The 15,760-nt window shown below is 41.7% G+C and overlaps 1 protein-coding gene across 2 annotated transcripts in view; it reads left to right on the top strand.

Moving 5' to 3' along the window:
- The first annotated feature begins 1,404 nt into the window (after nt 1–1,404).
- Nucleotides 1,405–15,760, top strand: part of LOC108704205 — a 44,781-nt gene continuing 30,425 nt past the window's right edge. The window contains exons 1-3 of one of the 2 annotated variants that reach the window (XM_041578912.1): nt 1,405–1,579; nt 13,696–14,025; nt 14,243–14,542. In XM_041578912.1, coding sequence (XP_041434846.1) covers nt 1,525–1,579; nt 13,696–14,025; nt 14,243–14,542 — 685 coding nt within the window. In that variant the 5' untranslated portion in view covers nt 1,405–1,524. The remainder of the gene's footprint in view (nt 1,580–13,695; nt 14,026–14,242; nt 14,543–15,760) is intronic. The other variant, XM_041578911.1, reaches the window with a different exon arrangement.

A 15,760-nucleotide genomic window follows, 5' to 3' on the forward strand; every position in this document is an offset into this window, starting at 1 on the left:
ATCAGCAGAGTCAGTGTAGGAAGAGATAATGAGCTCCTCCCCCAGGAATCAGCAGAGTCAGTGTAGGAAGAGATAATGAGCTCCTCCCCCAGGAATCAGCAGAGTAAGTGTAGGAAGAGATAATGAGCTCCTCCCCCAGGAATCAGCAGAGTCAGTGTAGAGCTTACAATCTAAGTGGATGGGAGGCTAACATACAGGTACAAATTGGAGATGAAAAAGTACACAAGGTAAGGCATAGTCAGTAGGGACAGGACTGGGCTAATGTTCTAGTGCTCCAGAAGGTAGACTCTTAGTTTTTTCTTGAAGAGATTGAGAGAGGATTCCTTACGGAGGAATTCAGGGATGGAGTTCCAGAGGGAAGGAGCAGCAAGATGAGAGGTGGCAGTGGATGTGGATGGTGTGAAGAGAAGGTGACTCTGAGAAGAGCGGAGAAGATGACCAGGAACGTATAGTGAGACAAGAGAAGAAATGTAGTGAGGAGCAGAGGAGTGAAGGGCTTTGAGTGTTAGTAGAATAGTTTTATATGTTATCCTTTGCTTAACAGGCAGCCACGCTAAGGATTTTAGTTGGGGTTGAGCAGGTTCCCTTTTAGGAGAGAGCAGAAGGATCCTGGTAGCAGAGTTTAAGATTGATTGGAGGGGAGAGAGATGGGAGTCAGGAAGACCAGTTAGGAGGAGATTGCAATAGTCTAAACGGGATAAGATAAGGGCATGGCTGTTGTTTGTGAAAGAAATGGGCGTATCTTGGCTATATTGCAGAGGAAGAAACATCAGGTTTTGGCAGTATCATTCATATGATAAGAGAAGGATAGATGATCCTTAAGCAGCGTGCAGAGTTAACTGGGTTAATAGTCATTCCATCAATAGTAATAGTGAAAGGAAGAGAAGGGCTCGGTTTGGGTGGAAAGAGCATGAGCTCAGTCTTGGCCAAGTTGAGTTTGAGGTGGGGTCGGTTCATCCAGGTAGTTAGTATAATAGACAGGTAGTTAGTATAATAGACAGGTAGTTAGTATAGTAGACAGGTAGTTAGTATAATAGGCAGGTAGTTAGTATAGTAGGCAGGTAGCTAGTATAGTAGGCAGGTAGTTAGTATAATAGACAGGTAAGCAGCTTCATATCTGTGTTGCATTATTCTCTTCTTTCCTCCTTGTGCTGTGAGAGAATTTATTATGGAGGTGACAGTGGGGGAAGATGAAGCACATGTGGTGAGGGGGGGCAGTATGCATTTGGGAGGGGGTAGCAGGGGGTCATAATAGTTTGGAGGGTCTCAGTGGCTGGGGTGGTGGGTCCTTAAAGTATCAGTCCCCCATGGTACTTGGACACCGCAGTCTAACACTACTCAAAGGTGCAGGTTGGGGGGAGGGGGGGAGTAAGTACAGGAGGATCACTTACCCTTTAATAACAAACAGGATCTTTATTACACACAGATCTATTGCTTATATGGGGGGATGTTCCCTCATTATGGGAATGTCAGTGAGTAAGTGGAAATAGAAAGTGAAAGTGATTTGAGCAGAAGCTGCAGGACATGGAGCGACAACACATTCTCCTCATTTTCCTCTTCTCATTCCTCCCCCAATCAGGTAACATTCGTCTCTTTATTATCAGCTGGGGGGCACAATATGTAGGGTGGGGGCATAGATTTATTTTGCTGCCGGAGGGTCACAGACCCCATTACTGTATGAGAACCTATGAACAGACACAGACAGTACAGGGATAATAAGGGGAGAGATGACAACTGACCGGGGGGGTTGCTGCCACTCCCCAACTTCTCATAATGACCCAGAGTTTCTCTCCCCCTCCCCATTACATAGACTTGATATTCACAACTGTATGGGAAACAATTATCAGTGTTTAGGATCAGGAGTTTGCTGTGATCCAATCAAATGATGTAACAATATCCACAATATCCACAATATCTGCTTCTGGGGCAAACCAGCACCAAATACCTCATCTGCCTCTCATGGTGATACCACAATAGTGACTGTAGCAGGGACATGTTTTACTTGATATAATAGTGATACCACAATAGCGACTGTATCAGGGACATGTTTTACTTGATATAATAGTGATACCACAATAGTGACTGTATCAGGGACATGTTTTACTTGACATAATAGTGATACCACAATAGTGACTGTAGCAGGGACATGTTTTACTTGATATAATAGTGATACCACAATAGTGACTGTATCAGGGACATGTTTTACTTGATATAGTAGTGATACCACAATAGTGACTGTATCAGGGACATGTTTTACTTGATATAATAGTGATACCACAATAGTGACTGTATCAGGGACATGTTTTACTTGATATAATAGTGATACCACAATAGTGACTGTATCAGGGACATGTTTTACTTGATATAATAGTGATACCACAATAGTGACTGTATCAGGGACATGTTTTACTTGATATAGTAGTGATACCATAATAGTGACTGTATCAGGGACATGTTTTACTTGATATAATAGTGATACCACAATAGTGACTGTATCAGGGACATGTTTTACTTGATATAGTAGTGATACCACAATAGTGACTGTATCAGGGACATGTTTTACTTGATATTATAGTGATACCACAATAGTGACTGTATCAGGGACATGTTTTACTTGATATAATAGTGATACCACAATAGTGACTGTACCAGGGACATGTTTTACTTGATATAGTAGTGATACCACAATAGTGACTGTATCAGGGACATGTTTTACTTGACATAATAGTGATACCTCAATAGTGACTGTATCAGGGACATGTTTTACTTGATATTATAGTGATACCACAATAGCAACTGTATCAGGGACATGTTTTACATGATATAATAGTGATACCACAATAGTGACTGTGTCAGGGACATGTTTTACTTGATATAATAGTGATACCACAATAACGACTGTAGCAGGGACATGTTTTACTTGATAAGTGATAATGATCAGAAGTTATAGATGTAATAAAGGAATAAGCAACAGCAACTGAAATAAAGTGCAACACTTGAAACACAAACTGCACTTACACTAATACCACTAACTATTGCACTTCATATACTTCATATACTGAAACAATGGGGGTTTAACTGTATTTCACTGTAGTGCCTTGTGGACATGGGATTGTCTGTGTAAGTCTTTATACTGCCCTTATCCTGATCCCTGTCCTCATCCTCCACAGTAAAGAGTGATTGAAGTTTATCAGAGCACAAGTCACATGACTTGGGGCAGCTGGGAAATTGACAATATGTCTAGCCCCATGACAGATTTAAAAATTGAATATAACAAAATCTGTTTGCTCTTTTGAGAAATGGATTTCAGTGCAGAATTCTGCTGGAGCAGCACTATTAACTGATTCATTTTGAAAAAAAAAATTTTCCATGACAGTATCCCTTTAATTCAAATAAGTGGCTTTTTGGCAGAGAGCCCAGAACTATTTAAGATAAACAAAGATACAACTGTAACTATTTAGGATAAACAAGTCTCACATCTTAAAGGGCAATTTCAGTTTCTTTAGCAAAACTGTTCATTAGCAAAATAATACATAAAACATGGCCCTAAAACGCCCAGAAATTAGCTCAAACTTTCATAACCTGCCAAATTTAGTAAAATGGACTTGGTAATTAGAGGGTGTGGCCATAAAATAGGCGGGGTCAAAAAGATCCACTGGGCAACGTGCAACTGATGTTTTTGTCCCTCTTTACATCCTTCAAATGTTGGGACGTATGTAAACTGTGCAGGACTTGTTCAGACTCTATTTCATTCTGCTGGGTCACTTTATGTCAGTTCCCTTCTATTGCTGAGACAGAGGGGCAGTTTATTGTTCACTTATACAGGATCTATTTATATAGACTGAGGGGCAAAAGTGCACTTACCCTGTGGGCCCCACTAATTTGCTACCCATCCCCCTCATTGCAACCAATTGTTCATTCACATAATGACTCTCAGTGTCAAACAGGCACATTCCAAGAAGGAAACAATAGAAGGATGTGCCGGTCCAACCTCTGGGCTGTTGTTACTGTAGGAAACTCTTATTATAAACTGGACTGTTATTTCTCATGTAATATGAGCCCTTGAGTCCTACTGGGCCCAGCTTGGCTGATTGTATAGACACAAAGGGCCTGGTTACTATAACCTGTAGAAGCAATTCGAGTACTAGAAATACGATTACTGTAAGTTGCCACAGACCAGTAGCTATTTGGGCCATTAGTACTTAGAATACCAGTAACTATTCTGAATCTCAGTTCTGACATGTTTTATTACATGGATCATAATAAGATGGTCTATAAATAATGATAATTATATGATATCCTGAGACTGAGATTAATTGAATTGCCCCAGTCCCTGTCACATGGGGGGGGATTCTGTGTCTTTCTGGGAGTGACCCAACTGCCTCCCCCAATAAAGGGGATATTCACCTCCCAAACACTTTTTTCAGTTGAGTTGATTTCAGTTTGTTCATAGAAATAACAACCTTTTTCAATTCCTTCCCATCTTTTATTTTCTACAATTTCCATAAAACTAAAGTTTAAGATTTACAGTTCCTGTCTTGGGTGTGTGAGTGTGAGTGTGAGTGAGGCAGCTGAGTGATCCAGGGGCAGGTTCCAATTGGCTGATCCATTAGTTGATCCATTTCCCCTCCCACAGCTGCTTCACATTCATAGTAACATAGTAAGTTAGATTGAAAAAAGACACAAGTCCATCAAGTTCAACCTTTTATTTTTAACCTGCCTAACTGCCAGTTGATCCAGAGGAAGGAAAAAACCCCATACTAAGCCTCTCCAATTTGCCTCAAAGGGGGAAAAATTCCTTCCTGACTCCAAAATGCAATGGGACCAGTCCCTGGATCAACTTGTACTATGAGCTATTTCCCATATCCCTGTATTCCTTCACTTGCTAAACACCATCCAACCCCTTCTTATATCTATCTAATGTATCAGCCTGTACCCCTGATTCACTTCCCAGCTCTCCCTGTAACACCCCTTTCCCTCCTCTAATCTCATTGGCTCCCTCCTGTCTGCTGGGAGGAGCTACTGGTGAATAAAGCATCCGACCCTTCCTTGTACCTATCTAATGTATCAGCCTGTACCCCTGATTCACTTCCCAGCTCTCCCTGTAACATCCCTTTCCCTCCTCTAATCTCATTGGCTCCCTCCTGTCTGCTGGGAGGAGCTACTGGTGAATAAAGCATCCGACCCTTCCTTGTACCTATCTAATGTATCAGCCTGTACCCCTGATTCACTTCCCAGCTCTCCCTGTAACACCCCTTTCCCTCCTCTAATCTCATTGGCTCCCTCCTGTCTGCTGGGAGGAGCTACTGGTGAATAAAGCATCCGACCCTTCCTTGTACCTATCTAATGTATCAGCCTGTACCACTGATTCACTCTCCAGCTCTCCCTGTAACACCCCTTTCCCTCCTCTAATCTCATTGGCTCCCTCCTGTCTGCTGGGAGGAGCTACTGGTGAATAAAGCATCCGACCCTTCCTTGTACCTATCTAATGTATCAGCCTGTACCACTGATTCACTTCCCAGCTCTCCCTGTAACACCCCTTTCCCTCCTCTAATCTCATTGGCTCCCTCCTGTCTGCTGGGAGGAGCTACTGGTGAATAAAGCATCCGACCCTTCCTTGTACCTATCTAATGTATCAGCCTGTACAACTGATTCAGGGAGACAATTCCACATATTCACAGCTCTCACTGTAACAAACCCCTTCCCAATATTTAGCTGGAACCTCTTTTCTTCTAATCGGAATGGGTGACCTTGTGTCAGCTGGAAAGACCTACTGGTAAATAAATCATTAGAGAGATTATTATATGATCTCCTTATATATTTATACATAGTTATCATATCACCCCGTAAGCGCCTCTTCTCCAGCGTGAACATCCCCAATTTGGCCAGTCTTTCCTCATAGCTAAGATTTTCCCTTTACCAGCTTAGTTGCCCTTCTCTGTCCCCTCTCTAATACAATAATGTCCTGTTTGAGTGATGGAGACCAAAACTGTACGGCATATTCTAGATGGGGCCTTACCAGTGCTCTATACAGTGGGACCCCCTCCTCCCGTGACTCTCTGCCCCATTTAATACAAGTCAAGACCTTATTTGCCCTTGATGCTGCTGACTGGCATTGCTTGCTACAGACAAGTTTATTATCTACAAGGACTCCAAGCTCCGTCTCCATTATGGATTTGCCTAGTGCAGTCCCATTAAGGGTATAAGTGGATATTGTTACATCCCAGGTGCAGGACTTTACATTTATCAACATTGAATCTCATTTGCCACTTAGCTGCCCAGATTGCCAGTTAGTCAAGATCCTGTTGCAAGTGCCACATCCTGGATGGAATTAATTGGGCTGATAGTTTTGTGTCATCCGCAAACACTGATACATTACTTACAACACCCTCCCCTAAGTCATTAATGAACAAGTTAAATAAAAGTGGACCCAATACTGAGCCCTGGGGGACCCCACTAAGAACCTTACTCCAAGTAGAGAATGTCCCATTAACAACCACCCTCTGTACCCGCTCCTGTAGCCAGTTTCCTATCCATGTGCAAACGACTTCATTAAGCCCAACAGACCTTAGTTTAGAAAGCAGTTGTTTGTGGGGCACAGTATCAAACGCTTTGGCAAAACCTCATCATAAAAAGCAATCAAATGAGTCTGACATGACCTATCCTTCATAAAGCCATGCTGATTGCTGCTCATAATGACATTTACTAGGACAACATTTTGAATGTGATCCCTTAACAAGCCTTCAAATAACTTGCCCACCACAGATTTCAAGCTTACTGGCCTATAATTGCCAGGCTGAGATCATAATCCCTTTTTAAATATTGTAATAACATCAGCTTTATCTCCAATCCATAGGCACCATACCAGATGACAGTGAATCTGAGTAAATCAGAAATAGGGGCTGGTCTAAAACTGAACTAAGCTCTCTTAGAACCCGGGGGTGTATGCCATCAGGCCCTGGAGCCTTGTTAAATTGTTATTAAAGCTTCATGGATCATATCCTGAGTCAGCCACTGACTAGATTGAGCTGAGCCATCAGTGCAGTTATAAAGTGAGCCTGGGAACTCAGACTCCTCTATTGTATACACTGAAGAAAAGAACTGATTTAACACATTTGCCTTTTCTGTATCTGTTACAACCATACTGGTGCAATTATTTAATGGATCAACACTCTGAACCTGCATCTTTTTACTATTAATATATTTAAAAAACTTTTTGGGGTTAGTCTTAGCCTCTGCCGCAATGCACTCTTCATTTCCTTTCTTAGCCTTCCCGATTGCTGATTTCCACATTTAGTATACCGTATATACTCGAGTATAAGCCGAGTTTTTCAGCATCCAAAATGTGCTGAAAAAGTCTACCTCGGCTTATACTAGGGTCAGCGGGCAGTAGCTGAGATTGCAGTCACTTTTAATCATTCCTATACCAACAGGTCACTTGGGGAGAGACTGCAATATCCCACAATGCCCTCTGTTGGTTTTATGAAAGAATAACAGTGCGCCCTCTGTTGGTTATATGAAAGAATAACAGTGACTGCAATATCACACAGCGCCATCTGTTGGTTGTATCAAAGAATAACAGTGACTGCAATATCACACAGCGCCATCTGTTGGTTATATCAAAGAATAACAGTAACTGCAATATCACACAGCGCCATCTGTTGGTTGTATCAAAGAATAACAGTGACTGCAATATCACGCAGCGCCATCTGTTGGTTATATCAAAGAATAACAGTGACTGCAATATCACACAGCGCCCTCTGTTGGTTATATGAAAGATTAACAGTGATGGCAATATCACACAGCGCCCTCTGTTGGTTATATGAAAGATTAACAGTGACTGCAATATCACACAGTGCCCTCTGTTGGTTATATCAAAGAATAACAGTAACTGCAATATCACACAGCGCCATCTGTTGGTTGTATCAAAGAATAACAGTGACTGCAATATCACACAGCGCCATCTGTTGGTTATATCAAAGAATAACAGTAACTGCAATATCACACAGCGCCATCTGTTGGTTGTATCAAAGAATAACAGTGACTGCAATATCACGCAGCGCCATCTGTTGGTTATATCAAAGAATAACAGTGACTGCAATATCACACAGCGCCCTCTGTTGGTTATATGAAAGATTAACAGTGATGGCAATATCACACAGCGCCCTCTGTTGGTTATATGAAAGATTAACAGTGACTGCAATATCACACAGTGCCCTCTGTTGGTTATATGAAAGATTAACAGTGATGGCAATATCACACAGCACTCTCTGCACAATTCTCTGTCACCATCAACTTTGCAAAGAAGTCCGGTTGAACGCTGGGGGAGTCTCTTTGGCGGAAGGTGCGCTGCTGGGAGACAGGGCTGTAGTTGTGTCTAGGCTTATACTAGAGTCAATAAGTTTTCCCAGTTTTCATAGGTAAAATTAGGTACCTCGGCTTATACTCGGATCGGCTTATACTCGAGTATATACGGTAGTCTTTATATTCATTAAATGCAGTGTGCTGCCCCAGCAGTTAAAGTTATCAGGGTTAGAATATATATATATGTTTAATTGCTTATGTTTATATGCATACCCATTGTTATGCTGCCACCTGCTGACCAAGGCTGTATTGCAAGCTCTGTATTTCCTCGTTTGTAAACCCTCCTCCTATTCCTTCCTTATGTGTGACGTCAGTTCTTCCCATCATCCTCTTGTGTTCCTGCCTTCCATGAGTGAGGAGCTGATGTCAGTTCTTCCCATCATCCTCTTGTGTTCCTGCCTTCCATGAGTGAGGAGCTACTCTAAGGGCTAGGAAAGAAATATTCTTTTTGACCTGCAGCACTTATTCATCCACTGCTACATGTGTCCATCCACCTCAAATAAAGCAGTTTTGTGGACTACAAGTCCCTGGTGAGTTCAGTGAGTATCTGCTAAAGATTGTCCTCAGTGGTTGTTCCAGCTCCATACAGGCCCAGCAGGAAGGTCTCACGGGATTCAGCCATTATCACAGCAATTGGAGTCAGAATATGCAGCTTCTGTCCCAACAGATTTGTAGTTTTTAAATGCCTTTCTCTTCTTTCATATTAACTTTTTTACTTTTATATTAAGCCACACAGGGTGATGCTTAGAACTTCTACATTTACTCCTTAAAGGAATAAATTGAGAAGAGTAATGATTTAACAACCATTTCTGTTCTGTGTTTTTAGCTGAAAACCTAATGCCCCAATCAATACTCTGTAGGGCAGCCCTCAAGGCACTAAAATGAGCTTTCCAAAATTCCTGGTTTTGGTTGCCCCAGTATATATTTGTTTTTTGCACCAGACATTAAATGATATAACATTATGGTCACTATTACCCAGGGGTTCAATGACTTGCACATTTGCTATAAGTTCTGGCTCATTAGAGATCACTAGATCCACAATAACATTTTTTCTGGTTGGCTCCTCAACAACCTGTGCCATAAAATTGTCATGTAACAGTTTATAAACTTGTTCCCATTAACTGATCTGGCAGTACTGTTGCTCCAGTCAATATCTGGCTAATTAAAATCCCCCATTATCATTACTTTACCTAAACTAGCAGCCTTTTCTATTTGCATTTGCCTTCTCCTCGTCACTTACATTAGGGGGTCTATAGTGACCCCTACAATTAATTTACAATTGGTGAAGAACTCCACCCATAAGACTTCTGCCCCCTCATTTTCTAACATAACCTCCTCCTTTATATTAGATTTAAATCCTGCCTAACATACAGACATACCCCTCCTCCTTTTCTATTGCCTCTGTCCCTCCGAAACAAAGTATAGCCACTGATATTAACTGCCCAGTCATGTGACTCATTCAGCCATGTTTCAGCCAATCACATCATATTTTCCCTCCAGCACCAGCACCTCCAGTTCTCCCATTTTACCAGTCAGACTCATTGCATTTGCAAACATACATTTTATACTGGTCCCATATTGAACATATGACATGTGCTCCTCCCTATCCTTAACCCCCAGCCAAATCTCCTCCCCCATTTTCCCTTTCTTTGCCCACTATCTCATCTAACCTGATATTAAATCATTACTGTTCTCAATTTTTTCCCTTAAGGAGTAAATGTAGAAGCTCTAAGAATCATCCTATGTGGCTTAATACAGAAGTAAAGAAGTTAATAGGAAAGAAGAGAAAGGCATTTAAAAACTACAAATCTGTAGGGACAGAAGCTGCATTTAATAAATATAAACACTGTAATAAATGTTGTAAATCAGCAATCCGGAAGGCAAAGAAAGGAAACGAGGAGCATATTGTGGCTGAGGCTAAGGCTAACCCCAAAAAGTTGTTTTAATATATTAATAGTAAAAAGATGCAGGTTGAGTGTGTTGCTCCATTAAATAATGGTACCAGTATGGTTGTAACAGATACAGAAAAGGCAAATGTGTTAAATCAGTTCTATTCTTCAGTGTATACAATAGAGGAGTCTGAGTTCCCAGGCTCACTTTATAACTGCACTGATGGATTCAAAAAGCTTTAAAGAGGACATTTCATATAACCTTCATATTCAGATATATTACTCATCCTTCCTCAAAACATGTAATGATGCAGAAAGAAAAATGTTTTGAAAGGATTTTACCTCCTTGAACTCTCATTATAACAGAGCTGCATAGAGAACCTCTCTGTTCAGTGTCTAGGCTGAAATCAAGAGTGGGCGTGTCTGTTCATTCTCTCACAGGAAGTGGTCACAGCACTGACTGACAGGCTGAACTCCTGAGCTGTAGCAGCCAAACTCCTCCCCTCCCCTCTCACCCTCTGTCCTGTGTGTTTCCAGCCTGTACATAACTGTCTTATGCTGCTGCCTGATCATTCACTTGTATCAATATACCTTAAATGCTCAACATAAAGCAATATATGTGAAGGTTAATACAAACTGTAATGGTAATCTAATAGTAATATTTTCTTGTATTTAAAGTACTACAGTATGCTCCTGTGTTCCATAGTAAATAGGCATCAAACACTAATGTACCTGCCCAACTGGACATAATCTATAGTCCATAATATATTGTTATACACTGTGCAACTCCCTGCCTCTATTACATTATAACACTTATACAAACAGTGTCCATTAGTATTTACTGCTATCATATTGCAGAACAGCAGCTGTAGCTTTGTTTTCCTTCATATTGATATATGATCAGGTGCAGGGAGTTGCAAGGGGAAATGCAGCTGTTGTGCAATAATTTATGATCAGGTGCAGGGAGTTGCAAGGGGAAATGCAGCTGTTCTGGAACAATTTATAGGGAAGTGCAGGGAGTTGCAAGGGAATAAATGCATCTGTTCTGGGGTAATTTATGATCAGGTGCAGAGAGTTGCAATGGGAAATGCAGCTGTTATGGAACAATTTATAATCAAGTGGAGGGAGTTGCAAGGTAAAATGCAGTGGTTGTGGAGCAGTTTATGATCAGGTGCAGGGAGTTGCAAGATAAAATGCAGCTGTTGTGTAACAATTTATGATCAGGTGCAGGGAGTTGCAAGGGGAAATGCAGCTGTTATGGGACAATTTATAGGGAGGTGCAGGGAGTTGCAAGGGGAAATGCAGCTGTTATGGAACAATTTATGACCAGGTGCAGGGAGTTGCAAAGGGAAATGCAGCTGTTGTGGAACAATTTATAGGGAGGTGCAGGGAGTTGCAAGGGAATAAATGCAGTTGTTCTAGGATAATTATTGTTCAGGTGCAGGGAGTTGCAAAGGGGAGGGGCTGAGAACAGTTTTCAAGCTAATACAGACGGTTTTTGATGCAAAGGGTATTAAAATAAATATGATTTATTCTATTTTACATTATTTGAAATGGTTTGAAGCATTGTGAAAATTTATGTCCCCTTTAATAAAAATTAAACAAGGCTCCAGGGCCTGATGACATACACCCCAGGGTTCTAAGAGAGCTTAGTTCAGTTTTAGACCAGCCCTTATTTCTGATTTTCTCAGATTCACTTTCATCTGTTATGGTGCCTATGGATTGGAGAAAAGCTGAAGTTATTCCAATATTTAAAAAGGGATTACGATCTCAGCCTGATAATTGTAGGCCAGTAAGTCTGACATCTGTGGTGGGCAAATTATTTGAAGACTTGTTAAGGGATCACATTCAAAATGTTAGTGAATGTCATTATGAGCAACAATCAGCATGGCTTTATGAAGGATAGGTCATGTCAGACTAATTTGATTGCTTTTTATGATGAGGTAAGTAAGATGCTGGATAGTGGGGGGGGCAGTAGATCTATTTGGATTTTGATACTGTGCCCCACAAACGACTGCTTTTTAAACTAAGGGTTGTTGGGCTTAATGAAGTCATTTGCACATGGATAGGAAACTGGCTACAGGATCGGGTACAGAGGGTGGTTGTTAATGGGACATTCTCTACTTGGAGTAAGGTTCTTAGTGGGGTCCCTCAGGGCTCAGTATTGGGGCCACTTTTATTTAACTTGTTCATTAATGACTTAGGGGAGGGGATTGTAAGTAATGTATCAGTGTTTGCAGATGAGACAAAACTATCAGCCCAATTAATTCCATCCAGGATGTGGCACTTGCAACAGGATCTTGACTAACTGGCAATCTGGGCAGCTAAGTGGCAAATGAGATTCAATGTTGATAAATGTAAAGTCCTGCACCTGGGATGTAACAATATCCACTTATACCCTTAATGGGACTGCACTAGGCAAATCCATAATGGAGACGGAGCTTGGAGTCCTTGTAGATAATAAACTTGTCTGTAGCAAGTAATGCCAGTCAGCAGCATCAAGGGCAAATAAGGTCTTGACTTGTATTAAATGGGGCCGAGAGTCACGGGAGGAGGGGGTCATTCTTCCACTGTATAGATATATGATAAATATGTATAAATATATAAGGGGATCATATAATAATCTCTCTAATGATTTATTTACCAGTAGGTCTTTCCAGCTGACACAAGGTCACCCATTCCGATTAGAAGAAAAGAGGTTCCAGCTAAATATTGGGAAGGGATTTGTTACAGTGAGAGCTGTGAAGATGTGGAATTCTCTCCCTTAATCAGTGGTACAGGCTGATACATTAGATAGGTACAAGGAAGGGTCGGATGCTTTATTCACCAGTAGCTCCTCCCAGCAGACAGGAGGGAGCCAATGAGATTAGAGGAGGGAAAGGGGTGTTACAGGGAGAGCTGGGAAGTGAATCAGTGGTACAGGCTGATACATTAGATAGGTATAAGAAGGGGTTGGAAAAAAATGCTGTTTGTTACCAGCAGTAAAATAACAACCCCTTATTAACTATTTTTAAAAAATGTCCCCCTTAGAAACTCTAAAGCTAAAACACAAAAATAAAATAATTGAACTCAATGTATCTATGAGTTTACCCCAAAGAGAGAAAAGAAAAAGCTGTTTGTCTCAGTCAGATACTCACAGAACACACAGCAGTCAGTTATTTGCACTTACTCCCTTCTTGCACCCAGCACTCCCAGCATGCACAGCAACACCAACGCCTTAAGGTTTTAACGCTGCTTAACACTTAATTCACATGCAACACTTAGTCACATGCGACACTCACTTAGCAGCTCCCACACTCACTTTGAATTCGTAGGTTTCAACATAAGATGGAGAAAACTTCTTTGAAAAACCGTCATAAATAGAAAGTAATTGGGAAAAGTCTTTATTTCGGGTGAACTGTCTGATCCCTCTCCCCTGATGGTTCTGTTCTCTTTATTACAGAATCTGCTCTGGAACTGACAGTCGCTCCCTCCCATAGAGCCACAGTGGCAACAGACACCTCCATCCCCTGCACTTTCCATGTGGACAGACGATCAGTGGACCCCAAACTTCTCACAATATTGTGGTACTTTCGGGATAAAGAGATTCTCAGGTACCCGGGTACAGAGGGGACCCCAAACTCCAGGTTGTCCCTAAACAAAGACAGGACAAAGGATGGGGTCGCCTCCCTGTCTCTCACTAATGTGCAGATATCAGACGGGGGGCTGTACAAATGTTCTGTGGGTTACGGTTCTGAAAGGAAAGAGAAGGAAGTCCGACTCGATATTCAAGGTGAGAATTTAGTTTTACTATGAAATCTTGGGTCACATTTTATAGAGAATTATATATTTATTATATAAATTTGCTGTAAGTGATGTAGGAATAAATATATTGTAACAAACAACTTCTAATATGATAAAACTTCCTGCTGCTCCTGCTCCAATCACATCAGCTGATACATATTCATTTGTTACATTGATAGAAATCTTTCCTTTGTCTTTCCCTACAGCGCCCCCCAGTATCAATATAACTGACAATGTTGTAATTGAGGATAAGGAGAGCGTCCTGAGTGTCTTCATCACCGGCTTCTACCCCGTGGACATTGATGTTAAGTGGCTCCAAGACGGGGAGATACTCCCTGGTGGAACTTTGCTCACCCCCCAGAGAAATGCAGATGGTACATACCGAGTCAACAGCACACTCACCATTGTACCCACCAAAGAGAACCGGAACCAGACCTTCTACTGGTGGGTCCAACATGGGTCTCTCTCTGTCCCTCTCCAGGAAGGATTCAAGTTGGTATATGGAGGTAATGATGGCCTAGTTATACAAAAAGTACCATTAATAGCATCTATTATTATTACTACAGTAAAGTAACTTATACTGATGGTGAGACCCCCCATCCTTGAATCACTCATTCCCCCTCTTTTGTTAGGGAATCCCATAACCTGACTGTCCTTACAGTAAAGAACCCCTTCCTATGCTGATGGTAAGATCTCCTTTCCTCCCCACCAATGAATCACTCATTCCCCCTCTCTTGGTAGGGAATCCCATAACCTGACTGTCCTTACAGTAAAGAACCCCTTCCTATGCTGATGGTGAGATCTCCTTTCCTCCCCACCAATGAATCACTCATTCCCCCTCTCTTGGTAGGGAATCCCATAACCTGACTGTCCTTACAGTAAAGAACCCCTTCCTATGCTGATGGTGAAATCTCCTTTCCTCCCCACCAATGAATCACTCATTCCCCTCTCTTGGTAGGGAATCCCATAACCTGACTGTCCTTACAGTAAAGAACCCCTTCCTATGCTGATGGTGAAATCTCCTTTCCTCCCCACCAATGAATCACTCATTCCCCCTCTCTTGGTAGGGGCAGCCAAGGTAGCAAAATTGGGCACAAACCGTCTGTAGTAGCCCACTATGCCCAAGAAGGCTCTTACTTGTCTCTTAGTCAGTGGCCGTGGCCAATTCAGAATTGCCTCTACTTTATTGAATTGGGGTTTTACAATTCCCCTGCCTACAATGTACCCTAAGTATCGGGCTTCCTCCATCCCTAGGGCACATTTCTATGGATTTACTGTGAATCCACCTTTTTATAAAGAGTCTAGCACTGCCTGGACTTTTGACAGATGGGATTCCCAGTCAGTGCTGAAAATTACAATGTCATCTAAGTAGACTGAGGTGTACTTAAAATGAGGGCGCAATAATTTGTCCATTGCCCTTTGAAAAGTAGCTGGGGCAGTCTGTAGCCCAAAAGGCATTCTTTTGTACTAAAAATGCCCCTCTGGGGTAGAGAAGGCAGTTTTCTCCCTTGCCTCTCGGGTTAGAGGTATTTGCCAAAACCCTTTAGTAAGATCAAGGGTGGTGATATACCTGGCTGGTCCTAACCTCTCAATGAGTTTGTCAACCCGAGGCATAGGGTAGGCATCGAATTTGGATACCTCATTCAACTTCCTGTAATCATTACAAAACCACATTGGGCTTGGGGACTAGGACAATTGGACTTGACCACTCACTCTGTGACTCC

The sequence above is a fragment of the Xenopus laevis genome, chromosome 9_10S, assembly GCF_017654675.1.
Source record: "Xenopus laevis strain J_2021 chromosome 9_10S, Xenopus_laevis_v10.1, whole genome shotgun sequence".
Classification (NCBI taxonomy): Eukaryota; Metazoa; Chordata; class Amphibia; order Anura; family Pipidae; genus Xenopus; species Xenopus laevis.